Here is a 27196-nt window from a genome sequence, read left to right as displayed (position 1 = left end):
CTTAAAAGCATGGAGTAAATGCACTTTCTCATTGGAGTCAAAGCTCTCAGTTGTTGGCTCTCTGTTTTCCCTAAAGATCACAGGTTGCCGTTTACATTCCCTTTTAGAGCCACAGGGTCCAGTTCTACTTTAGGTGTAGCTGCAGATTACCTTCTATATCTATGAGTGAGAGAGCAGGGGTTGGCCCAGTGTCTGCACAGATCCATTAAAAGCAGCACAAAGACTCAGTACTAATCATGTTTATTTTGGCTTGCCATTTTTTGTTTTTTAAAGAGCCAGCACTTAGAGAAGCCAAAACAGTTGGCTGAAAAAAGTGGTGACTCAACATACCAGGGGTGGGCAAACTTTTTGGCCTGAGGGCCACATCTGTGTGGGGAAATTGCATGCAGGTCCATGAATGTAGGGCTGGGGCAGGAGGTGGGTGTGTGGGGTGCGACAGGGGGCTCAGGGAAGGGGGTTGGGGTGCAGGAGGGGTGCGGCAAGGGGCTCAGGGCAGGGGGTTGGGATGTGGGGTGCAGGAGGGGTTCAGGGTATGGGCTCCGGCCTGGCGCTGCTTACCTGGAGTGGCTCTAGGGTGGCAGCGGCGCACAGCGGGGCCAGGGCAGGCTCCCTGCCTGCCTGTCCTGGCCCCACGCCACTCCCGGAAGCGGCCGGCACCATGTCCCTGCGGCCCCTGGGGGAGGGAGGGCAGAGGGCTCCGCGCGCTGCCCTCGCCTGTGGGTACCTCCCCCAAAGCTCCCATTGGCAATCCCGCAGGCTGGATTCAAAGCCCTGATGGGCCAGGGCCGGCCCATGGGCTGTAGTTTGCCCACTCCTGCAACATGCCCTTAAGGTGCTGATGCAGTAAAAATTACAAAGTGAGAGATTGTTGTGCTCTATAATTTTAGCCCTTTAGTACTGAGTTCAACTTCAGCTCTGCTGGGATTCTAACAATGATCATCTTCTTTAACACTACGACAGTTCTGTTTAATCCAATGGTTAAATCTAGAACAAGAAACATGAATGAGATTTCTTGTCATTAAAGTGATCCACGCTAATGCCTGGATCAAAGGTAACAGAAGGTCTCCATTTGTAAAAATGAAAAAAAAAAAAAATACACAGCAAAACACAGTGACTCAGCAGTTTTCATGCACTTAAGCCTCAAATTGCAAATGTGACTTTTGCACCTTGCCTGTAAATGAGCTCATGTTCCTAGCTGAAAGTTCCCTTTCAGGTTACATTTCAGCCTGGGCAGTGTGTTATAAGCCATTCCCCGGCCAACATGAATGAAGGGGCCAGCTCTGGAGGAGAGAAACAGGAGCTGAAATTCAAGAGAGTGATCTTGCAGGACCAGAACAAGCCAGAAAATATGATCCAAAGGCAACAGGTGATCCGGCTCACCTATTTGATTACAGCCATGGACCTGACCTGCTTGTTCATGCAGATTGGGATCATTCCAGTGAGTACCATTTGAGTCTGCTTTAATAGAGCAGACCACTTTCTTTCAACACGGACTATTCAGTTTTTCAACAACATTACAGGAGACTTTCTACCAGGAAAGAGGGGAGAAAGTTTAGAGTCAGATGTAAGTGAATGTAGTGGCCTTTCACATGGCACTCTATGTACTTAGGGTGAATAGATGCACATAAGTAATGACAGGCAGACAGTACTTAATTTGTGCCAGGGCTTGCCAGGCTAAGCCCCAGTACCTCTAGGCTTGGCAATTCATACCCCCAGGACCTTTGGGCTTGCCGCGTCAATTATGAAATTGCTTGAGCCCTGGCACCTCTTTCATTACCAATTAAGCACGGCAGGCAGATGATTATTATTTATATTGCAGTAGTGCCTAGAGGCCTCCGCCAGACGTGTGCCGCATTATGCTGGGCCCTGTGCAAACACAAAGTGCAGTCCCTGCCCCAAAGAGTTTATAATCTAAAACACAAGCTGTAGTAGGTAGGTGAACTAACAAGCAGGCATGGGGAAGGAGCATAGGGTAACAATAATAGAATATCTTAGCGTAGACTGCTTTGTGCACAGTACGTATGTGTAATAAGCCAATCAGGAGCCTGTAATCACAATGTGTCACTTGTCTAGTGGTTCTCGGGTGGCAGCTTTCTGTAGACACCATGCAAGAGGTGGTTTTAAGGAGGGATTTGAAGGTCAAGAAAATAGCGGCATTACAGATTTTGGCAGGGCACTTTCCCCACATATAAGAGGCTACGTGGTAGAGAGAGCAAAAGTGTTTGTGGAAGATTGCAACTGGCCCTGTTGTCCAAGTAGAGGTGGGGATTGAGGTTGCATTAAGATAATAGGATGGATTAGTTATGGCAGGGCTGAATTGTGAAGGTGTCTGCATGGAAGGCCAAGACATTTCTGTCTGATGCAGTGGAGGAGGGGGAGTCAAGGGCGGGTCTCAAAAGTGGTGTTGGTGTGATCAGAACAATGAGTCAAGAAGACGATCTCTGTAGCAGCATTTTCAGTGGCCTAGAGGGCACAGAGTTGTAGATGCCAAAGCCAGACTGGAGGATGCTGCAGTAATCAAGTTGCAGGTCATTTTAAAGGGATATTATCAAGTAAAAATGTAGTTTCCACTCCATTCACAGGTCTGAGCTCTTCCTCTTATTTTTCTTCTCTCGCCTGCTATGAGAGCTCTCTCCCATCTCTGCGTCTCCAAAGACAATCCACTCTGTGCCCCTCTTTCATAAACCAGTCCAACAGTGGCTGCGCTGTTGCATGGTCTTTTTGTGCTTGTCTGTGGGCGACTGATGTAATCACGTTGGACTATGAGACTAAGGAGTAAAACTAACTTTCCGCACAGAAGGAATGCTGACTATTCACTAGGCTGTCTCCAATACAAAGAGTAAACCCACAGAAATATCTGCGCTAGATATATTATTTGCTTTACTCTTTCAGCAGCAGTATTCTCAAATACTGGTTGTAATAAATAGTGAGTAAAACTGTCCAGAAAGTAAAATGTCTTGCATTTATAATGTCCCTCTAAATACCTGAGGATGATGAACTAACATTGGAGTATTAAGTGTTGGCTGGCTACAAGAAGGAAGCTGTTTGAGTGATTTTCTACATATGTACATTTTTAGGCAAATTAATTTTATCCAGTGCACAGTATCAGATGTTCCAGGGTACTCCATATGGCAATGCAAGGTGGCTCTCTCATTTACAAAATGTGCTGGTGAAAGTGTCAGATTTCTGTGCACAGGGGGTATTAAGTGCTTTGGAAGCTTCAAAATATTACGTTCACATTAAACATTACAAAGCAAAAGCCTGAGTCTGAAGCATCTGTCCCTTGGGCACAAGGTTTTTTAGGGTGCTTCCAGCTTTGGGATGTGGAGGGGACTGGGAGTACAGGTGCCATTTTGTTTATGTGATATTTGCTGTTAATGCAGCTTGCTTGATTAAACAGGGTGGCATGATTACACAATCTTCAAGATCCTCCTGTGTGGTGCTCAGTGATGTACATGTCATATCCAAAGGCAAATGAGGGGTAAAGTTAAATCATCCCCTTCAGCATTAGCTGAGTGGTTAAGAACTTTCTTGTCTGCCTCAAAATGTCAATGTAAAACCAGAGAGACTGGGTGGGTGAGATAATATTTTTTTTTTATTGGACCAACATCTCTTGGTGAGAGAAACAAGCTTTCCAGCTACACAGAGCTCTTCTGTAGGTCTGGGAAACGAGTGTCACAGCTAAATACAAGCTGAACAGATTGTTTAGTATAAGTAGTTAACACATATTTCAAGGGACAACTCAAGGTGAAGTGGCCCGTTAACACCCCTGTAGTCATGGGAGTTAGTGGGTTACAGATCTTCATTATTGGGGCATTTAGTGCACTGGGTGCACCTCATTTATGGCTTTTTACAACAATGTGGGTGAAACCAAGCAATCACTATGCTCTCAATGAACTCGCACTGAAAAATGATAAAAGACAAAAACACCATATCCCTCGTGGGGGAACATCCTCATTCTCAAAGGAAACCTTGCACAACACTGGGAGTGTAAATAAATTACTCTGTGCTAGACACTAATAATCATGATCTTAATATAGGCACTGGATTTATGGCTTATTACAACAACTGATCCCCTCTCCCTTTTTGTCCTATGACTATAGGGATGTTAACCGGCCACTTCACCTTGAATGATCCATTAAAATATGTGCTAGCTACTTATGCTAAACTATCTGTTGGATCTTGTTTCTGAGGGCATGACTACACTTGCAGATGTAGAGCGCTGGCAGTTAAACCAGCCTTTGTAGAGTGCAGCAGGGAAAATGCTGCTGAGTGTTTACACTCTCAGCTGGAAGCGCACTGGCGTGGCCACATTAGCAGCTCTTGCAACCCCACAGAGAGCAGTGCATTGTGGTAGCTATCCCAGTGTTCAAGTGGCTGCAACGTGCTTTTCAAATGCGGGGGGTGGCATGGAGTGTGACAGGGAGTGTGTTGCGTGTATGTGGGGGGGGGAGAGAGTGGGTTTTTGGGGTGCTGAGTGTGTCAGCATACTGTCTTGTAAGTTCAGCCCCCCCCCCCCCGCCTCTCTCTCACACACTCACAGCAAGCAATATTCCACATTAATGGCTTGCTTTGTCCCGGAGCAAATAAGCATGCTGGCTGTCAGAAACGGAGCTTTGAAAGGGGATAGCCGCATTCCTATGGCCGATTCCAAAACAATGACAAGAGTGGCCACTTGACTTAAGGGGATTATGGGATGTTTCCGGAGGCTGATCAAAGCACAGTAATGCAACACCTTGTTCGCACTGACGCTGGGGCATTTCAGCCGAGGCGCAACAAGCGTTCTGCTTCTCGTGAAGGTGGAGTACCAGGAGCACTCCAGCTGCAGAGTCCAGGCGCTCTAAGTGCCTTGCCAGTGTGGACGGGTCGGGAGTTAGGGTGCCTGGGGCTGCTTTAAAGCACTCTACCTCGCAAGTGTAGCCATGCCCTGAATACCTTTCCCAGACCCGAAGAGCTCTGTGTAGCTCGAAAGCTTCTCTCTCTCCCCAACAGAAGTTGGTCCAATAAAGATCTCACCTCACCCACCTTATCTCTCTAATATCCTGGGACCGACACAGTTACAACAACACTGCATGCAATAGTGTAAAAATAGAGAGCTAGGTCCATAGCTGATATAAATTGGTGATGTACGCTGGCTGATGATCTGGGCCAGAGACTTTTGATTTTTATCAAATAGCCTTTATATTCCTCATGTTATATTATCTCTATGGGCAAGTATTGTTGCTTTATTTTGCAGGGAAGCACATGATCACTTATTACTATAGTAGTCCTGTACTTATTAAGCTCTTTAACATTCAGAAATGTAACATACTTCACTTTTTCTCCACTGTATTTAGTACTTGGCGAAGAGTCTGGGATTGGATTCAGTTGAATTTGGCTACCTCCAGACAACCTTTGGCGTTCTACAACTTCTGGGAGGTCCTATTTTTGGAAGGTAAATAAGAACCATTCTTGTGAACCTCCCATTCCCGTGGAAGATCAGAGTTATTTTTTTTTTTTTAATAAATCTACTTTATTCCTAGTTCTGAATCTTGGGAAATATTTTAAGAAGCCATCTGGATTTGCTAAACAGGCTACAGAGAAATAAATATTAATTAAAAATATTGTTACAAATAAATGGCTTTTGTATTAGTTATTTCTCTAAATTTGATTATTTGGATCCAGACAGTGTGCTTAGCCAAAACATTTAGACCCTGCAGAGCTTGTAATCTAATGCCTTAATCCTGCAAATCAAGCAAAGGAGTAACTTTATGAACATGAGCAGGACTAGGAAACCCAGAAGATGAGTGTAACTTGGCTTTTTGTTTTGTTTTGTTTTTTGTTATTAACCAGTGCTATTAAGAAATAGTTCTAGTGGAAATCATAGAATTTCTGTGCCTGATTCGGATCTTATTTACACAGGCATTGCACTATCTCACCATTTGCTCCTGACTTGCACTGGTGTCACTGCGATTAGAATCAGAAGGATTCTATATTTACAGTTCAAACAGCCCTAGCAAAAGGAAGGCGGGGGAAAGACTTGAGGATCTCCCTGTGTTTCTGCCTCTGAGCAGTTGCAGGAAATTGCTGATATGGGATACATACTCCTGCTCCAAATAGAAAAGGAGATGGCCTTGAAAAACCTAATAGAGATGGAGATAGATAATAGATTATCCCTGTTCAGAGATGCACAAAAGGAGAGGCAGAGTAGTCCAGTGGGTAGGGCACTGGACTGGACTGGGATGCAGGAGACTTGGGTTACATTCCTGTCTCTGCCACTGGTGTGTTCAGTGACCCTGGGAAGGTTGCTTTTCTGTGCATCTGTTCGCAGTCAGGGCCGGCGCTTCCACTAGGCGACCCTAGGCGGTCGCCTAGGGTGGCAGGATTTTGGGGGCGGCGGGGGGCCTTCCACTCCGGGTCTTCGGGGTGCTTCGGCGGCGGGTCCTTCACACTGCAAAAACCCTGGCACCTCTCCTGTTTGCAGTGCCAGCTCTCCAGGGCAGGGACTATCTTTTGATTAGCACAGTAGGGCTAACAGGATAGAAATAATTATTATTAATAATAATAGTCAGTTTCCCTACCAGTACAGCCCAGAAATGAATTCCTTCTTGTCTACAAATCTGAGGAGGTGTTAGTGGCATAATTCAAGTGATTTTTTTTTCTATAAATATATAAAGCTGGAGGAAAATAATTCTGATCTGGATCTGTGAGAAGTGTGTCTTACTTCTGAAGCTCTGTTCTTTCTCTGTGGGTGGAATACCTACTGATGGCAATGGGAGATGCATGCAGGGATGAGGGGAACAGAATACAGGAGTCTAATTAGGATTAGATCCTTAACTGGTGTAAATCAAAGTAGCTGTGCTGAAAGCAAAATTTGCTGTGCAAATCTGAGATTGAAACTTCCCCCAGGGTGGTACTGTGAGAACTGTTTGTCCCAATGTGGAAGTAGATATATAAAGGGGAATGCCATATCTTAGTTTAAATGCAAAAATGAGGAAATAGAGATTCACAACAAATCCACTAACTGCATTTTTGTGGACCTCAGAGTATGAGAATGAGTCAATTTTCCTTGTATCTGGATGACTTTGCTTAAAACTAACGTGAAGTTGCAAGCACTGAAACTGCTAGATTTTTTTCTTAAAAAAACCTCCAGATCATGTCATGAACTGGTCTCCTGGGATTACAAACAGCAAAAGCCCAAATTTACTGAGGGCTTGTCTACACACACAAGTTGCACTGGTTTAATGTAAATCAGTTTAAAATTATCCCTTAGTGAAATTGATGTCTTTTTTTTAGGCCAACCCTTACTCTATTCTCTGCTTCCTTAGTTTAATATAACTAATTTTTATGCCACATCACAATTGTTGATAACCATAGTAGAAAACCCAAACAAAATGAAGATTAATAGAACCCTTTAAACAGCCTAGCAGTGCCTTATGTCTAGTCACCAATACCTTTTTCTACAACACTCTCGGGCTTTGTCTAGACCAGGATTTAAAGGTGTGTGGTTAGATTTAAAACATTTTAACCAACATATCTGAAAATGCTAGCACAGAATTTTCGAATGCATTAGGCACTATGTTAGCTGGAAGGGTGTAACACCACAATGCTAAATCCTAATCCAGACAAAGCTTCAGAGTTCTCACAGGGCCACATTTTCAAGTGCACAGCACCCACAATTGGGTCCAGGTTTTCAAAAGTGAAAAATCTGATCAATGTTGTGGGGTGGGATGACAGCATAGCATTGCCAGCCTGGATGTATTGTATTTACAATTGCTAAAACAGTTCAATTTCTAAAATGCTGCGTAATTTATATGCTAGGTTTGCTGACCAGTTTGGCACCCGAGCTGCATTAACTCTTTCATATCTCTCTGGATCTGCCTTCTTTCTGCTACTGTCCATCTCCACCAGCGTCCCACTTCTCTTCATGTCCAGAATTCCATCCGTGTTTATGCATGGGCTACCAGGTAATGTCATGATAAGATGACCCAAATACTGGGCTCACTATTTTCCAATCCATTTGTAGGGCCTGACCCTGCAATTCTTCCTCACACGAGTAGGTTAAAGTTGGTAGAACTAATGAGGGTTGCAGAATCGGTCTCTGAGTAGTTGGGTTTTAAGGACATGAGGCACCGTTTTTAATGGTTAGAGGAGGTGGTTGGGATGCAGGACAACTAAATTCTGTTCCCAGCTCTGCCACTGATTTGCTGTGTGAGCTACAGCAAGTCACTTATGTGCCTGGGTGCCTGGAATAGACTACACTGAGAATGCCACACTCAGGTCAGACTGCAAGAAATAGGGCAGACAATCCCCACAAGTGGTGGTTTATTCTATAATTAGATTCACCAAGCCAGTAACAAAAGAGCTTCTGCAGTACCACACTGGTTAACCAGAAGCCAAACACAGTCCTCTTTAGGCATTCTAGCCCTTGGCTTTCATCCAGACAACCCAGCCTAATATAGTGAGAGGTTATCGAAAACCAATTTCACCATGTGTGAGGTTCTTACTCATCCCAAAGGATCAGACACATATCCCCAGGTCATTCTGAATCTCAGATCTTACCCAAATATCACATACTAAAGATTTATTCATAAAAGAAGAGTTATAAATGCTTAAGAGATCACATACATACAAATGATTGCAAAGTCCTTATATCAGGTTTGTAGCAGTGATGAAATAGGCTGCTGGTTTGTAAATTCTCTCTGGTAACGTCCAAAAGATTGGAAGGTCCTCAGACCATAGTTCAAGATGCTCCTTTCAGTTGTAAATCCACGGTCCAGAGAATCAGAGCAGGAAAGAGGCAAAATGGAGGCCTCTCAGAGGTCTTTTATATCCTTTGCCATGTGCATGGAAATGTACTGTCCCAAACAAAGCCCACAGCCCAGGTTCATAGAAAGTTACTGGCCCAAGATGGAGTTCAGGGTCACATGTCCTTACATGCTTTGCTGACTCACAGGGGCAGCCATTGCCCATATTCTTTCTTAGGCATCCACTGGAAAGGCTTACTGGGTGAGATGAATTTCTTCAATGGCCCCTTGTGAGCTGAGTGTCTTTAATGGGCCATCAACGCATAGGTGTCTAGTCCTGATGCAAATCTATTTGGAGGGTGTCACCCAGGAACAACACACATGTTGGAGATACAACTACATAGCCAATAGTCATAACTCTAGATACAAGGATGATACATGCATATAAACAGGATAATCGTACTTAGCAAATCATAACTTTTTCCTTAACCCCATACTTTGTGCAAGATTTGTTGCAATTGTATAACCATGGTAACAACAATGATACAAATGGTCATCTTTCGTATACACAGCATCGCAGCTTAGTCTCTCTGTGCTTCAGTTTTCCCGTTTGTAAAATGGCAAATGACAATGCTGACCTCCTGGCCTCACCACACCACACCACACCATGGTGTTGTGAAGCTTAATTTGTTCATGTCTGTGAGGCCCTCATATGAAAGGCGCTATATAAGTACAAAGTGTCATTTATTATTTTTACTTGGTCTTGAAAAGTTTCACTGATAGCCACTTGCTTGAGCACTAAGCTACTTTACTATGCCCCCCAAAGCCATGGATCTTCATTCCCCCCAATAAACCAATTCACCCCCATCAATGAATGCCTTTACAGGGCACCTCTCCTTGTGCAGCCACCATTTCCACTGCTTTCCCGAATGTGCATAAAGCTGTCTAGCTTCCCAGCATTTTCATCCACCTGGGCCCTATCCTTTTAGATTCTCCCCCTTATAATTTTTAAGGAGCAGTGTCTCTGCTCCCTCCCAGTCTTCCTGTTAAAGGAACAGCAGCACTTGAGCAGCTTTGTTCATTTCCTCCCCCTCTACCCAGACAGGAGGTCAAAAGCTCCCTGGCCCCACTCATTGCAACTTGCAGTGGGCGAGTGGGTTTTTCCATGCCCTGATTTTATTACAGAGTTAAGAGCCGTGTCTCTTTAGCAGATCAGAATTCATTCCAATGGAATAAACTGTATCAATAAAATAAACTGCACAGCACATGTCCTTCACTGCAATGCAGCTATTTCAGATTTCTCAGCTGCATTCACTCAAGTAAGAACTGTCCCAGAATAACTTTTTAGCAACACGCAGCCACACATGGCCTAGCAAATTGCACATCAGCATTAGTGAGTACCTCAGACCTGGCAAGCTGCATTACAATGGCTTTCATTCGCACCATTCCATTCTGTTTTGCTCCAGTTGTTTGCAGCCAGTAAAAACCATCAGGCTAGATGCTCAGCTGGTGTAAATCTGTCTTGCTGATGGAGTATCGCTAGTGGGGGTAACGAAGACCCACACCGTGTTAATGTAGATTACACACAGCTGGTTTAAACTAAGAGAGGTCTTCACCCCATTAACAGTTGGTCCACATAAGAGGTTCTGAGTCTTTTCCTTCTCCTGACTACTGGACTCTGGGCTGAACCCACAAAGGGTCTTAAGAGCTTAAGGGTTTGGCTACACTGCAATTAAAAACCCACAGCTGGCCCATGCCAGCTGACTCGGACTGTGGGGCTATTTAATTGCAGGGTAGATGTCCGGGTTCAGGCTGGAGCCTGGGCTCTAGGACCCTGCGATGTGGGAAGATCCGAAAGCTCGGGCTCTGAGCCAGAACTTTTACACTGCAATTAAACAGCCCGTGAGCCCAAGTCAGCCGGTATGGGCTAGCTGCAGGTTTGTAACATATCCTAAGTCTCTTTGTTGATCTGGCCCTCAGACCTTTAGCGCAAATAGTAGAAGTTTGTGCTTTTAGATAGAGGTCCTGGGGTCAGTTCCCATTCAGTGAGGCATTGCATGAGGCTCTGGCTCAGTGTTACAAGGCCTGACCTCTGGAAGAGCTCTGTCATTTGCATTTGTGCATGGTCACCTCCAGGAATAGATTTATCATTCAGACACCAGAGTACGTTTCTTTTAGTTCAATGTTTCTTATCAAGTTTCTTCAAATATCTGTGTAGGTGCTCAGATGGTCATTACAGATCTGACTACTCCTGCTGAGCGTGCAGATGCATTAGGGAAGCTTGGACTTTGCTTTGGAGTAGGAGTAATCATTGGATCATCCCTGGGTGGGACACTCAGCACAAAATTTGGGTGAGTGGTTGAGTTGTTTTTCACTTCTGTCTTGCCGTTATAACAATTGATTCAGCTGCTGAGGAGTATTTTGTTCTCCCCTCATTTGATAATGTAAAAACATACAATTCTTTCCTTATTCTTTGGGTGCAATTTTCAGCTACCGCTGCCTGATCCTGGGGCCAAATCAGCCCCTGGCACAAGTTAGAGAAACCCTGTGGCTGCTCTAACTTGCACTGGCTAGAATGGTTCCGTATGGGCCATTTCACAGGGATCAGCAGAAGGCAGTGCACTCCAAATCTGCCGCTTCCCTGCCCTGGAATGCCTTCCATGCCCAACGGCCCTGGCCCTGATGGTCCCTGTACCAAGGGTCAGGAAGGGTTGGCAGCTCTACACCACTCCAGGATAATCTAGTGCTGGGGAAATACTCAGCCCCTTTGTGCAGCCATGAAGGCACAAAGGTATATTATTAAGGGCCAAGGATCAATCACTTTGTCATCTGTGCCACTGTGTGTCACTATTGCTTGTTTTAAATAAGCCTAGTTGTAAATCTCCATTTCTGCAAGCTGGGCTAATATCCATGTCTCAGTTGCTTTAAAAACAGCAATTATTAAAAAGTTAGTTAAAAGCTACAAGCAATCCAAGTCCAGGCTCTAGGCTTGTCCCCATAACTCCCTAAGCATTGAGGGCTGTGCGCGTTGTGGAGCAACTTTACCAGTGTATTAAGTGCTATTTAAAAACAGTGTTGTTATAGCTTTAAATCTCAAGCAGGGTGAGGCTCACAAATCACAACATTCTTAGAGGGACACTTAATGTAATGTGGGACTTTAGGGAGGAGAGCAGAGCTTAAGGGGGCCTGGAGAGTGGGAGTACGACAAATGAGGCAGTCTCCCCCCTCCAAAACAAGGCTGAGTGAGAGTGTAACCCACACTTGTCAAGTGTGATCATTCCCAGGGCTCCTTCTAGAGCACAGGTAGGTGGTGCAATGCTCTGGGCTGCGGGGCTGCTAGCTCTTGCCAGGCAGCGCAGCTGCAGAGCTGCAGCTTGACCTGGTGCTCTGTGCTGCGCGGTGGCATGGCTGGCTCCCACCGGACGGCGCGGCTGCCTGTCCTGGTGCTCTGGGCAGTGCGGCTGTAGTGCCGCCAGCCACCGGTGCTCCAGGCAGCGCGGTAAGGGGGCAGGGAGCAGGGGAGTTCGGGGTGGTGGTCAGGGGGTGGGGGTGTGGATAGGAGTCAGAGCGGTCAAAGGATTGGGGGCAAGTGTCCCGGGGGGGCAGTCAGGAATGAGAGGAGGAGTTGGATGGGGCGGCGGGGGGCAGTCAGGGGAAGAGGGTCCGGATGTGGTTAGGGGACAGGGAGGGGTTGATGTGGCAGGGGTCTTGGGGATCCATTAGGGGACAGGCACAGCCTCCCCTAAATGGCCCTCCATACAATTTCGGAAACCCGATGTGGCCCTCAGGCCAAAAAGTTTGCCCGCCCCTGTTCTAGAGCTTTGGGTAAACCTACTAGGCATCTTTAAAAGCGTGTCTGCACTTGCTGCTATAGAAAACCTTGATTTTTCTTTTTTTTTTTTTAACAAGTGTGATAGTCTCAATTCAGTTGGGACCATCATGATCATCTAGTCTGACCACCTGCACATTGCAGGCCACAGAACCTCACCCACTCACTCCTGTAATAGACCCCTGTATGTCCTTGGGAATTAAACACCTAAATATGTTTGAAGATCTGGGCCTTAGTCTCTCCGGGCCTCAGTTCCTGCATCTGTAAAATGGGGTTCATAGTCCCTTCCCTGTTTCACAGGGGTGTTGTGAGGATAAATACACCAATGATTGTGAGGTACTCAAATGCTATGATAATGGGAGCCATATAAGTACCTAAGATAGTTAGTTAGGCTTCCAAGTGGGAAAATCCTTCTGGACCCCTACTTGCATTATCCTCCCAGTATAGCAGCCAGCACCGTTTTCCCTCAGCATTGTCCTCCTCCACAGTCACAAAAAGAAAAAGGCCTGCATTTATAAGGCCTCAGACTCTTACCCTTTGCAGCATGCTTTGTTAAAAGAAGTTGACAGGCAGGCCTCCCTTCTCCCTCTCTTTCACTGGAGCAAATTTGCTGTGCACCAGTGGTATGAGTTCATTCCCCAGGTAAGAATCAACTTCTTGATCTTTTCCACAGAACAGACTGCTCTAGTCTGATAACATTAGGGAGGTGAGAGGCGAACCTCGACTCATCTTTCTCTCAGGAGGCAGAATGACGCACATTCCCATGATTCTTCCACATGTATTCTTAAATATTTTGTGTCGAAAGAGTTAACAGTAGTTGAAAATTCTCACTACTAGAAGAAATCAAAATTGCAAATAAGTCTTCGTCCACTTGATGCCACTGTTGACCTGCAGTCATTCTTCTTGTGATGTAGTATTTGGGTTCCATACGTGACAGTTATTATTGCCATTCATATTGTTTGGTTTTATCTGGATGAATATTTAATATTCATAGAATATCAGTGTTGGAAGGGACCTCAGGAGGTCATCTAGTCCAACTTGCTGCTCAAAGCAGGACCACTCCCAAGACAAATTTTTACCCCAGTTCCCTAAATGGCCCCCTCAAGGATTGAGCTCACAACCCTGGGTTTAGCAGGCCAATGCTCAAACCACTGAGCTGTCCCTCCCCCCAAAACATTTAAGCAGTTTAATTAAAAATTCCATTTTCATGAACTTTGTGATTCTTCAGGCTATTACTGAGGCAAATAGCTTAGAAAGATGCACAAAAAGTTTGACATTGATTTGAATAAAAGCCATATCTACAGCTACACTAAATCTACTACAAGAGCTACAATCCCTATTGTTCAGGGCACTGAGGGGCTGATTAAATTCTCACTGAAGCTAGTGGAAAGATGGCCACTGATTTCAATAGGCATTGGATCTGGCCCTTAATAATCAACATCTGAAGCCAGGAAAAACTTTTCCCGGTAATATAGCACTGCAAAACAATGTGCACTCTAATATGCTTCCCAGTGTCAAAGACTGGACACTCTACATGACTAGTTCTGGTATTGAAAATCCTATTTTTGTCGACCTTTGGTTTGTGTTATGCTTCCATTTGTCTGCATGAATTACTTTGGGCCTTGACAATATATGTAGGATGACAAAGCAGTAGAAAACATCATGTTTGATATTCTACAGTGCAGTGAAAGTGCTGCTAAAATCTCTGTTCTGTATCTACATATTGGTAGCATTCATTTCATTTAAATGGCACAGTCAATCTGTGGAACTCATTGCTAGAGGATGTTGTGAAGGCCAAAATTATAACTGTGATCAAAAAAGAATTGGATAAGTTCATGGCGAATAGGTCCATCAGTGGGTATTAGCCAAGATGGTCAGGGATACAACCCCATGTGCTGAATGTGCCTAAGCCTCTGACTGCCAGATACTTGGACTGGACAACAGGGGATGGATCACTCAGTAATTGCCCTGTTCTGTTCGTTCACTCTGAAGCATCTGATGTTAGCCACTGTCAGAAGAGAGGATACTGGGCTAGATGGAGGGTCTTACCCAGTACAGCTGTTCTTATGTTAAGTGGCTTTGAAAAGAACCTCAGTTGTGGCTGTTGCATCCTCACAACTTCAACCCTGAAAGGATTTATCTTAATTCTTTGTGATCTTTGCCTATAATTCAGTGCTACATATTTGAAGCTGTGATTTAGGATGATCCATTGTTCAGCAGTTATACAGTTCAATTAAATGAAAATTGGGAAAACCTCTAATTCAGGGGTTGTCTGGATTTGAAAGGGCAAATAGTTGTCACTGGATATGTATATGCGATACTTTTGCATGCTCATAAGTGGATTTTCTCACTCAGTGTGGTCATTTTGTCTTTTCACAAGCATTAATTTCCAAAAAGCAAAAATTGTCATAGATTCTCTGCTTTAATCATGATTATAGGTCATGTGCACTTATATAAACAGAACGTCAAATTTGGATGGAACCTTCCTTTAGGGGAAATTGGCAAGATTGTGGGTTTTTCATTTTCCTTAGGGTATCTCTCAGCCCATCGTTTTCATGTCACTGCAAGTGTGTGTGGGGGAGCATTGCTAGACTTGTTTAACTAGATACCTCTGTGGCTCCCAGCACTTACTATAAAATCACCTTTCCATCTTGTGCTTTCATGCCACATTTTGTCTCTGTGTCAAAGAAGTTTTCAGATCTATGATGCTTTTCATTCAGCACTATCAGCCACTGGTTTGAAAATGTCCTCTAACAACATGGGGAGGGATAGCTCAGTGGTTTGAGCATTGGCTTGCTAAACCTGGGGTTCTGAGTTCAATTCTTGAAGGAGCCACTTAAGAATTTGGGGCAAAATCAATACTTGGTCCTGCTAGTGAAGCCAGGGGGCTGCACTTGATGACTTTTCAAGGTCCCTTCCAGTTCTATGAGATAGGTATATCTCCATATATTATAATCAGGGCCGGCTTTAGGTCAATTCCACCAATTCCCCCGAATCGGGCCCCGCGCCTAAGAGGGCCCCGCGTCCAGTGGCAGGGCTGCCCAGATTGGGGGGCAAGTGGCAGAGAATCCCTTCCCTGGCTAGAGGCACCTTTTTAATTTTTACTCACCTGGAGGCACTCTGGGTCTTTGGCGGCGGGTCCTTCAGTGCCGCCGAAGACCCGGAGTGAGTGAAGGACCCACTGCCAAAGACTAGGAGCACGGCTGGGTGAGTACAAGCCCCGCATGTTTTTTTTGTGTGTTCCCTGCCGGGGCCCCGTCGAAACTGTTCGAATCGGGCCCCGCACTTCCTAAAGCCGGCCCTGATTATAATATACCAGCTACTAGAGTACAGAAGAGGTATACATTAAAAAGGAAGGGATTGGAACACACCTTTGCCATACGATGTTTTGCCGGTAATGCACACTAGAGGGCACCAATGTTTTCAAAAGATTGCTGGACTACTCAGGCTCTCTTGCCAGTACCCTGGGAAAGGGGTGATTTCCAGGGTTCTCTGCTCTGACTTCAGACTCCTCATCCCTTTTGGATTCTGAGAGGCAAATTCTGTGATGCCTGTCCCTACTATTTACTGTCATGTGTTGCCTCAGTTAGACTGTCTTCTCTGCTCATTTTGCTCACAATTCGAAGATTTGAATCTTCCAGGGCAAGACTTTAAAAATCAACTTTTTTTCAGATCTTGGGTGCCCAACTTGAGACACTTTAAAGGGGCTTGATGTGCAGAGGGCAGATGCCCAGCACTGTCTGAATAGCAGGCCTCTGAAATGTGTCTCATGTTGGTCACTCAGAATCACTAGTCACTTTAGAAAATCCTTGGCCCTTATTTTTTGAAAACTTTGGACTTATCTACACATGGTTATATCTGATTGACTTCCCCTGATTAACTCCATGGGTGGACACTCTTATTCAGGTATACGAGTGCTCCCAGAGCAACACTGTGGCCAAAAGGCCTAAGGGATCCTTGGATGTATAAACAAGGGACTCTTGAGTAGGAGTGGAGGGGTTATTTTACCTCTATATTTGGCACTGGTGTGATCGTTGCTGAATACTGTATCCAGTTCTGGTATCCACAGTTTAAGTAGTATGTTGAAAAATTGGAGAAGGTTCCGAGAAGAGCCACAAGAATGATTAAAGGATTGGAAACCATGCTTTATAGTGATAGATGCAAGGTGCTCAATCTCTATGTATCTTAACTAAGAGAATGTTAAGGGTTGACTTGATTACAGTCTTCAGTACCTACGTGGGGAACAAATATTCGATATTGGGCCCTTCGGCCTAGGAGTTTGAGGTTTAACAAGATCCAGTGGCTGGAAGTTGAAGTGAGACAAATTCAGACTGGAAATAAGGTATACATTTGTAACCACGAGTGTAATTAACAATTGGAACCATTTAGTAAGGGTTGTAGTGGATTCTCCATCACTGGCAATTTTTAAATCAAGATTGGGTGTTTTTCTAAAACAGATGCTGTAGTTCAAACAGGAATTATTTTTGGGGAGTCCTAAATTCCGTGTTATACAGGAGATCAGACTGGATGATCACAGTGGTCCCTTCTGGCCTTAGAATCTATGAATCTAGAGGGAGTTGATAAGGAATAACTCCATGTGTAGACAAGCCCTTACACTAGCAAAGGTGAACTGGAGCCAGTTCTGGTAAAATCACTCCGCTTTGATTTCAGCTCTTAAGGAAATCTCTAAGTTGTTGTTTCACCTCTATCCTGTGGAGGGCAGCTTTGGCTAACAAGTCTTTCTTGGTAGCTGACTGCTCCTCGGCATCTATGAGGGAACATACTAGCAAGAACCTTATCCAAGGCCATATGGTCCATGACACTAGGAATGATAGTCTGATTTTTTAAACAACAGGTTTAGTGCCGGAGAATGTGCGGAGAGACTGTCTTTTTATTTATTCACAGGCTAGCTACATCACAGGCTATAAGCATGAAGTATAAACTTTCCCACCCTGTGCCTCAATCCTGACCCCGATTTGTGCTCTGAGGATGAGGGAGTAGTCCTGCCTCTATGCTAATTCAATCATTGTCCCTGCAGCTGAGATAGACAATAACTGCTAACTGTGGTGGTGAATTTTGCAATGTGAACACTTCTTCAGTAGCAACTGAACTAAGACCACCAAACAGCCTTCTAAAGATCAGTACAGACCTCGGCCGTATTTCAACCATCAGCTTTGAGGTGCAAGGCTCCATGTCCCATTACAAATCAACACAGCCATCAATCACCACGGAAATACATCAGTACAATTAAATCCCACCAATTGGTTCCTAACCATACCCCGAACCTCTTCATTCGTTGCTCTGGCAGTGAGGCTGTGACATATGCTAAACAGTTGTAGTACACTGTGTCCTCCTAACATTCCATGTTGGTAAGAGAAGGCTCCAGTTGTATTTTTATTGGCATAATCACTTAAGCTTTCACAAGCTTTCATTTTTTAGAGAAAAATGAATACAGTCCCCTTGCCATTAAGGAACGTGCTTTGTTGTGATATCACAGAAGAAGAATGTAACAAGTTTTCTGCATTTCCCTCCTCAAAGCTCACCAATGTTCTCTTTTTGCTGTTTACAATATTATTCATATTTTTGGTGGTTAAATATTTGTGTGCTAGGGAGGAAGATGGAAATAATTGGCCCTATTCCTCAGCTGGTATAATTTGGGGTAGGTCCAGTGTAATCAATGCTGAGGATCTAGTCCATTATGCTTTATACTCCTATAGCAACTTCAGTCTGTGCTTCTCAAAGCACTTTGCAAACATTAATCAATTTGTCCTCTCAACACCCCTCTAAGATAGGGAAATATTTTATCCCCATTTTGCAGATAGGGAAATGGAGGCACAAAGAAACTGAGTGACTTGTTCAAAGCCTGACAGGGAGCTTGATGCAGGGTCCTGCTTCCCGACCCCCCCCCCAGTCCTAAACTGGAGTCAGAAGCCGTGTCTCTGCTCCTCTGCAAAATGCTAAACTTGTTTGCTTATCACCTAAACTGCATGAAGCTGTAGCCAAGGAGCTGTGATGGCTAGAACTGGTGGTGGCTTTCCAGTGTCTTCTGGATGGTTTCTTGTCATTTAAGGGATGTGCTACTGTATCCCTTTGCTGGGGATTCTCACCCCACAGCATAGCCCTTTCCACCCACCCGCATACAAACAATATACAAACAGGTTAAGCGTGGCTGCCATTTAGTAGCAGCCAACAACGCGGTACAACAGTTTGCAACAGGAACTGAATGATGTTCTGTCCACTGGAAACATGGGACAGGACAGAGGTTGCTTTTAGAAGGTAGTTACCCAAACCAAACTTTAGCTAAAAGACAGTGGTCTTTAAAACAGTGCCATGGGAAGGCCAGACCCTCAGCTGGTATAAATCAGCATAGCTTCATTGGCTCTAGGAAGATCTACCCCAGCTGAGGGTTTGGGCCAGGGTCTTTAATTACGATGAGCAGTCGAGCTTTACATTCCGCGGAATTGTTTTCATTTTTGTGTATTGTTTTTTGCTACTGTCTTCTTCTGTTCATCTGCCAACTGGATTAGAACTGGGTAAAGCCAGGATACAAACGCCTAGATGGAACAGGGCGGTTCAGTAACATAATATTTTTTGTTTTATGGGGCTACTAAGTTAGTATGAAGGAATGAGGCGGGAATGGTTTCCAAAGGTGGAAGGATGAGCCTGGGTAGTGCAATTACATAGACTTCATCCCTTCTTCTGTGACTGTAATTCATGGCAACCAGTCTCTGTTTTAACCAGTCTCTGTTTTAACATCATAATGAAACCTTTGCTTCATGACCCTGGCTTGGCCTGCTTTTTACGGAGAGGGAGAGGTTTCTTAATCTTAGTGACTTTTTTTTAGACCTAAATGTCTTGGAACAATTATTCTGTTGAATTCAGGATGTTCCTGGCCAAGCCCCTTTCGTCTCTTATTAAATGTTATTGCAGTGGGGTTTTGGCTTGCTTTTTTTTTTTTTTTTGCCATGCTATTCTTCTTCTTCCTCAAGGGGGAAAGAAGGAGGTTGTTTGCCTGCAGTAAAGAATCATATTTCTTTCCCATAACCCAGCTGAACAATGTTCCAGTGGGGAATTTTGTGGAATTTCTCATTGCTTCTCGCTTGTGCTGGAGGAATGGAAAGTCTGTGGGTGGTTTAAAGGGGTGAAGATGGAAGCAAGAATTGGAACATGGCAAAGGGTCATGGGTCTGCACTCTATTTCTAGACAATAGTGACCATTCTGGCGGCTGGAATCTCTCTTGCTCACTTCCAATAGGAACCCTGGTATTTCTCAGCCTGGGATGATGATGTTGATTAGCCGAGCAACTTGCGTTGGTGACAACTGGCACAAACATTCCTTTGTTCTTTGTCAAGCAACTGTGGAGGGTGAGTTCCTTGTGGCTGATGTCCAGTCTGCCAATAAATTGTATTGTACTGGAATCTCAGCACAGGCTTGTCATGGTAGTTCCTGCTCCCTGCCACTGCACAGGAAAGGGGGAGTGAATAATGGGCTGTTTGTCAAGTGGAACTATGATGGGAGTTGAAATAGAGACTCCTTTGGAGCGGAGTTAACTCTTCAGAGACTGCAGATGCATGCGGTCTCTCCTGCACAGCATTTATTTGGCTGGCAGTCAAGGCAAACCAGGATCCTAAGGGTTAAAGCAATTTGCACGCCTTTCTCTGTTCATTTTGCATGGTGATGATTTGAATCTTAGAAGCTGTGGTCTCAATGTGACTTTGAGGGCAGCATTAGTCCTAGCCTTTTGGGGAAAGAAAACATGAGTAGCGTCAGCTCTGGCCTCTTGGGGTAGGAGCGGGAGACGTGGGGGCTGGCTTCTTTAGGGGGCGGTAAATGTCCTTGTTTTCGAAGCCTTTGCTAATTAGCATGGGAATAATAAGTACACCGAAATGGTTTAAAGTATCAACGTCTATAACCATGAGGCAAGACTTGGGTCTGATTAAAGCAGCTTAGAATGTAGTCATGGGCAGAGAAGGGCCTCAAGTCGATCTACTGCTGCCTAAACTGAGGATTAGGTCAGTATAACTGTTACTCTAGAGTGTGGATTTTTCATCCCCTGAGCTACGTAGTTGTACCAACCTAATTTCCTAGTGTAGAGCAGGCCATACATTAGAGTTGCTAGCCTGGCTGCACTGAGTCTGAGGGGATTTCCTGCCTTCTCCTCTGTAGTCCACAACACCTGCCGACAACTGCCCCTCCCTGTTTGATAACTCTGGCATTTCAGATAAATGTTTCCTCTTTCCAGGGAGCTACCCAGCATGAATGAGGCTAAGTGCAAGATAAGAGACTGCTTCATTCATTCATTAAAACCTAGCTCCTTGGTGTGGCTGTTTCAGTTCATGCAATGGAAAACCCAGATGCAGTGGCTGCAGAACCACAGCACCTTTCCTAGGAAGAGAGCTCACAATCATGGCAACACTATGCCTATTTCTTTAACAATCCTACTCTGGTCTTTTTTTACAGTCCCATCTATGTCTTTGATACTGTGCAATACAGTTCAGCTTTATTTCATACCGTGTCTTTCAGACTGCACCCCAAAGAGGCATCAAATGCTCTCGGGTAATCCATTTTGAGACAACAGCTGGTGAGGGGAGGAAAAATTAAGCGGGTGTAGGCAAGGGAGAGAGAGCAGAGATGGAGTTGCAACATTTGGATGTTGTTTCTGGGTTTCAACCCCCCACATTCTGTCCAAAGTTCAGTGGCAGGGTTTGGTGTAGGCTCACCTCAGGTGGGAGGAAAGAGGTCGTCAACTGAGTTTTTTAACAGCCCAGGGCCACAGAGGGAACTAGTGTCCACATTGTGATTAGAGGTCAGGAGTCCCAGGTAACTCATCTTGTGTTCACACTGCCCCTCTTGGTCTGGGTAACAGGTTTGAGTGGAAATACCAACCTGGCTGACCCAGGTCTGCCAAGCTGAACCCAGACATTGTGCGAGTTCTTTTGGGCACAACATGGTGATGTGATGTTAGCTAAGAAGAATCTGCTGTCTGGTGGGAGCCAAACTCAGCGGGCAAGAAGAAGAGAGCAGGCCAACTGTTTCCTTATGTGGCTGGCTCTCTTCTGCAGCCCAGGCTTCAGAAATGGGACACACCAGGGTGTGGGTATGTTTGGACTGGTGTCCTAATATAGATAAGTTTGAGTTTTTCCATCCCTTGTGTTCTTGAAAACTAGCACTGAGATGCTTTCCAGATCTGCGAATCCAATAGCAATATGTTACCTACCTAAGTTTATTTGAAATCATTCAAATGGTGCAATACCAGTCAGCAACATGGGAGATCCCAGCCTGGCTCTCAACCCCTGGAATGTAAAAGGCTGAGTTGTCAGTGAGTGCAGTCCTTATCACTTCATCGCACGCTCGGTGTAGTTAAAGGACCTGTGTACCCTCGACCTAACCTCTGTCTGGGGTAAATGTGCTGCATTGTAATTGTATCAGGGGAAGGAAGATTGGGAAATGGAGAGAAATGTGCCAGGGAGTGAAGGGAAAGGAAAACCCTTAATCTTTTCCAGTCTATGCCACGGAACAGGAAAGTCCTGCTTTGTAGAATGGGGAGGTGTCATGCTTGCATTCAGAAAGTGAGCAGATGGAGGGTGAGTGTAGCAACCTTATTTTAGTGCCTAGACTGCAGCCAACAGACAGTGTGTTTCGTAGGTTGCCTTTGCGGAGTAATTATGATATTTAAGCAGCTCGAGACCTAGGCTTTGAAAATGTAGCATCTCTTGGAGGTTATGGGTCACACTCGGATATTTATCTGGAGATAGTTTTCTTGAAAGCTATGTCGATAAGGCAGCAGTTGTGAAGGCTTGTTGCAATGGAAAGAGCTAGAAACCTGGAAATAATAAAAATGTAATTCCCGAGGATTGTATGGAAAGACCAAAATACTCCTGGCTGGATTCTGGTCTGACGTTGATGGGAATAGCATGCAAATATCAGAGATTACTATTTAACCCTCCTAATGCAGGCTGTGCAATATTCCCCAGTATCTACTCATTACTCACTAGAGCTACATCTGGCCTTCTCACTAATGGAAAACTTCATGACTGGACTGCAACTCTGGCAGTGTTGCTAGGGCTCAAATGGAGGGGGAAATACTGTTTCTTTGTTAAGGCAAAACAGCGAGGAAGGATGGCCTTGTGACTCAGGCACTGAACTAGGACTTGGGAGATCTTGTATCAGGGTCCAGCTCTGCCACAAACTTCCGGTGTGACCTTGGGAAAGTCACTTAATCTCTGCTTCCGTTCCCTACCTGTAAATGGGGCTAATAATACTTCCTTTGTGTCTTTAACTGTGGACTTTTTGGTGCAGGGACGGGCTTTTACTGTGCGTGTATGCAGTGCCTAGAAAAACGGGGCCTTGTTCTCAGTTGGGGGTTCTACATGCTACCGTAATACAATATTTACTGCCTGAGGGAAGGAGAGAAGTTGAATTGGGAGTGCTCCTTGTTGAACATTTAACATTGGAGCCCTGGGTTTTAGCCTCCCTGCTGCCATCCAATTCTTCCTTCCCTTTTAGTCCACTTCTGTTCCAAGGCTAAAGCCACAGTAGTATTTGGATAAGAAAATGAGAACTGTGTGACCCTTAGTAAGAACTGCATTCAGCTTGAAGGGCTCAGCGCAGGTTTTTGTTTCATCACAATTCCCTTATGAAAAATTCTTGTTGGCCAATACACCAAGACAGCCTCTAAGAACTGTGTATACCAAAGGTATGTGAAACATCCAGACCGTGAATACTTTCTTTGCCGTTGGGGGCCAAAGAGGTTTCTGAATGGCTTGTCTCCATGATCACCAGAGCGTGTGGTGCCTGTTGAACCTTGTCTTTTACCTGAATAATGACATGCCACAACAACAGGAGAAAAAAAAAAAAAGTGCTTTGAGGTGTAAGGAGAGACCAATTCAGTGCAGCATTTGTATTGCAAAACCTCTCACTCCTGCTGTGGCCAAATCCTGCCCTAAGCTGAGCTAGTGCACTGGGGGGAAAGAAGATCTAGAAAGTCTCCTCTCTTCCCCCAGTCACAGTGCATTCACATAGCAACAAAACAGGAATCCCACCTAACTCAGCTACTGTGGTCTCAGGCACATCATGGCCCCAAGGAAGTGGGATCCAGGTATGGTGTGTGATGAGGCCCTCAGCTGGCTAGCAGACCTCCTACTGTGCCATGCTCCCTCGCAGGAGCATACTGTTCTGTTTCCAGCGCTCCCTGACTTGCCTTGAGCGATCCTGCCCTGCCTTAGGAAGGAGGCTCTTGAACTATACATTAAATCTCACCACTCCTCCATATGCTGCTGATGAAAGTAAGGGCAGGATATCACTCCTTACCCTCTGTCCTCTAGTGTATCGGGAATGGCTGGTGTTTTATCACTGAGCATTACCCCACTGTGCAGAGGGTCTTCAAACTGCAAGCGACCTGATATCTCATGAATGTGGGAAAAGGCACAATGGAATAGGGTACAGTTTCAGGTTAAATTTTGATTCCTGGCTTGTGTAGATTTGGGTTTAGCATAGTCTAAGACAGGGGTCCTCAAATTGGGGGTCGTGACCCGCCCTCAGTGGGTCACAAGATTATTACGTGGGGGTTGTGAGCTGTCAGCCTCACACATGGCGGGGCTGTCAGCTCGGGATCCCCTCCCCAGCTCCATTCCCAATCCCGCTTTGCCTCCTGCATTTAAAATAGTGTTAAATATTTTTTAAATGTAATTCATAAGGCGGGGTTGCACTCAGAGGCTTGTTGCATGAAAGGGTTTGCCAATACCAAAAATTTGAGAACCTGGTCTAAGGGGGCAGCTGCCTAAGAAGCCACATATCCAAGGGCTTTGCTTGAATAGCAGTGAGGTTATTCTCATTCTCTTCTGCCAGTATACGGGCTTCTAGACACAACTGGGAATTTAAATGCACCTGCCTGAGATGGAAGGGACTGGCACAAAGAAGGGATTGCCTGAGTTGCTGGCAGTGGCTTGGTGAAAGGATGGGTATGGAGTGATTCTGAAGGGAGCAAATCCCAACTTTGCATAAGGTACCATTACCCCCTGGCAATCCCTCTCCCACATTTGGAATTGCCGTCCACTTCAGTGCCGCAAGCATCCCCTCCCTCCTCTGCATCTCTCTGCAAAACCCACTTCTCTGTGAACCCATCCTTCACCTGTCTTTCCATTTTGGATACATACAGTAGCTTTATACTCATGTCCTCCCCACGCTGTCAATGTCTGCATTGGTGATGGTTCTCGGGTCACTGGACTGTGTCTCCTTCTCATCCCCCCTCCCTCCCACATGAGGAAGACTTGTTTGTGCATAACTGGGTATCAGCGCCCTGACACCGCCCGCCTGCGAGCCTCCCAAGCACTCTCCTCTGGGCTTTGCCAGCCCTGACTTTGCCTTGCAGACTAACAATAGCTGTATCCCAGTACCCAAGTTCCTTTGAGGTAGTGGTCTTTAAACTGGGATACGCGTATCCCTTGAGGTACATGAGTTCTCATCGGCGGTATTCAAGAAAAATCCTGTAATGGCAGACAACACACTTTATTTAGTCAGACTTGGCAGTCTAATCATAGATGTATTATGACCCTATCTCAGATGGGGGTACATGGTAGACTACATTATTTGGAATGGGACACACAGCTTAAACAGTTTTGAAAACCACTGCTTTGAGGCATTCCCTGTGGTGTGCAATCTCTTATCCACTGAACACTCACACAAATACCAGGTTTGCTGTCCCCCAAGGAAATTCGGTACACACCAACCAAGATGAGTCAACCCAGAATCAGCACTTTGCATGACACCATCGCACGGAGATATATTTATGGTGAAAACAAAAATAAGTTTATTATGAAAGATTCAAGTGATAGTGAGTTAGAATATTGGAAACAACAGGTTACATACAAAACAAAATCATAACACACTTTCTAGAGAGTAAACATAAATATCAGGATAATTTCCTATCTAAAGAAGTTTATCTCACCCAACATCTTTTGTAGAAATAGTCACCAAGGTTAACGGAGATCCGATTTTCATGAATGTAAATGCACCACTCATTTATTTCCTAGGCGCAGGATAAAAGGGGTGTATCTTCTTTACCTTCTACTTCTATCCCCAAAGTTCATTGTCTGTACTCAGGGGCAGGCTTAACCAGCTGTGGCTTAACTTTCCTGTGTGCTGCTTCCTTGTTGATTTCACATTTCTGTTGACTTCATATGTAAATAGTATCCATTGTGTTAGTTTATAATGCTTAATTTACCTCTCCACGGAGACGGAATAAACATCTTTTGTCTGACAGGAAACCAATTTTTCAACTCTGCCTTAACACCAGACTTTAAAACATATTTTCGAGATATATACTAACTCCTTACATAGTATCTGTACATACATTCCACAACGCTATTACCGACCAGTGTGATCCTGGCTTTCATTTAAGACCGTACATGATATTCTTGGTGAACCAGAATGCACTTACCAGAATCAGGACATTCCTGTAACACACTTGCCAGCTGGCATTAAGGTAGGGTGACCAGACAGCAAATGTGAAAAATTGGGACGGGATGAGGAGGTAATAGGAGCCTATATAAGAAAAAGACCCAAAAATTGGGACTGTCCCTAAAAAATCAGGACATCTTGTCACCCTACATTAAGGAGTTATTAGGTCATAGCACCTCATCCCATCACGTTGGAGCTAGGATAGGGGAGTGCGTGTGTTAGACTATAAGTTGATTAGAACAAGGACCTTTCATTTTACAGACTTGTAAAGCACAGTGCATCTCTATGCCCTACATAAATAAAAGCAGTGCCCTGGATTTTCAAAAGTGACTAGTGATTGATTATAAGTGCCTCCATTTCTGGATGCCCAAATTAAGACACCTTACGGGGGCTTGATTTTCAAATGGTGAGTGCTCAGCACTTTATGGCAATCAGACCCCTTTAAGATGTCTCAAGTTAAGCACCCAAAATCTGAAAACTACTTTGGAAAATGTTGGTCAACATACAGTTTTTGTCTCTCTTACATATAGTATTACTTAATGTCTGATTTGAGTGGTTTTTTTAACATATATAATCCTTTGTGATCTGTATACAGTATTAGCTTTCACATTCCCAAAACATATTCCTTTGTTTTCTGATGTCCTAGACAAAAACATTTGGATTGAGATTGTGTCAGTACAGAACGTGGCTTTCAGGCCTTTTGAGTGTGCTCCATGTCATTTTTACTAGATTTGACTGTTTTTTCTTGTTACCTAGGGGCCTGATCCAAAACTCATTGAAGTCAATGGGCGTGTTTCCGTTGACTTCATTGCACTTCAGATCAAGCCCTAGTGGTGTCGGGGATGAAACAATCCATAAGCTTTAGAAAAATTTGTAGTGTATTTTTTAAAGAAACAATAGCAACAACAAAAATACTGTGGAATTCCATGCTATGGGAGATGAGAGAGGCAAACACTGTGTCTGGATTTAAAAAGGAGTTGTGTCACTAGAAACATTTGTGTCTTTAAAAGCTGAGCAAGTAAGAGAGAAAGAGTATCATGCTTCATAGCTGAACCTTATTTTCTGCAGGGGTCAGGAAGGAATCTTCCCAACATGCAGAATTGTGCAACAGATTAAGTGTGTCATAAGTTGTTTGTGGCATTCCCCCCCCCTTTTTTTTGTGTTAACCTCTGAAATATCATGT

At 44.6% G+C, this 27196-nt stretch overlaps 1 protein-coding gene across 8 annotated transcripts in view; it reads left to right on the top strand.

The window, feature by feature from the left end:
• The window catches only part of SLC22A18 (solute carrier family 22 member 18), a 123980-nt gene that overhangs the window by 30852 nt on the left and 65932 nt on the right, over window positions 1-27196 (top strand). For 3 of the 8 annotated variants that reach the window (XM_034770249.1, XM_034770248.1, XM_034770250.1), the window contains 4 exons: window positions 1214-1438; window positions 5337-5434; window positions 7801-7946; window positions 10945-11077. In XM_034770249.1, coding sequence (XP_034626140.1) covers window positions 1214-1438; window positions 5337-5434; window positions 7801-7946; window positions 10945-11077 — 602 coding nt within the window. Of the gene's footprint in view, window positions 1-1195; window positions 1439-5336; window positions 5435-7800; window positions 7947-10944; window positions 11078-27196 lie in introns of all 8 variants that reach the window. The other 5 variants (XM_034770247.1, XM_034770252.1, XM_034770246.1 and 2 more) reach the window with 3 other exon arrangements.

Source organism: Trachemys scripta, chromosome 4 (genome assembly GCF_013100865.1).
Source record: "Trachemys scripta elegans isolate TJP31775 chromosome 4, CAS_Tse_1.0, whole genome shotgun sequence".
Taxonomy (NCBI): domain Eukaryota; kingdom Metazoa; phylum Chordata; order Testudines; family Emydidae; genus Trachemys; species Trachemys scripta.
Note: the sequence above shows the minus strand (reverse complement) of the source record. Positions and strands in the feature narration are given on the sequence as shown.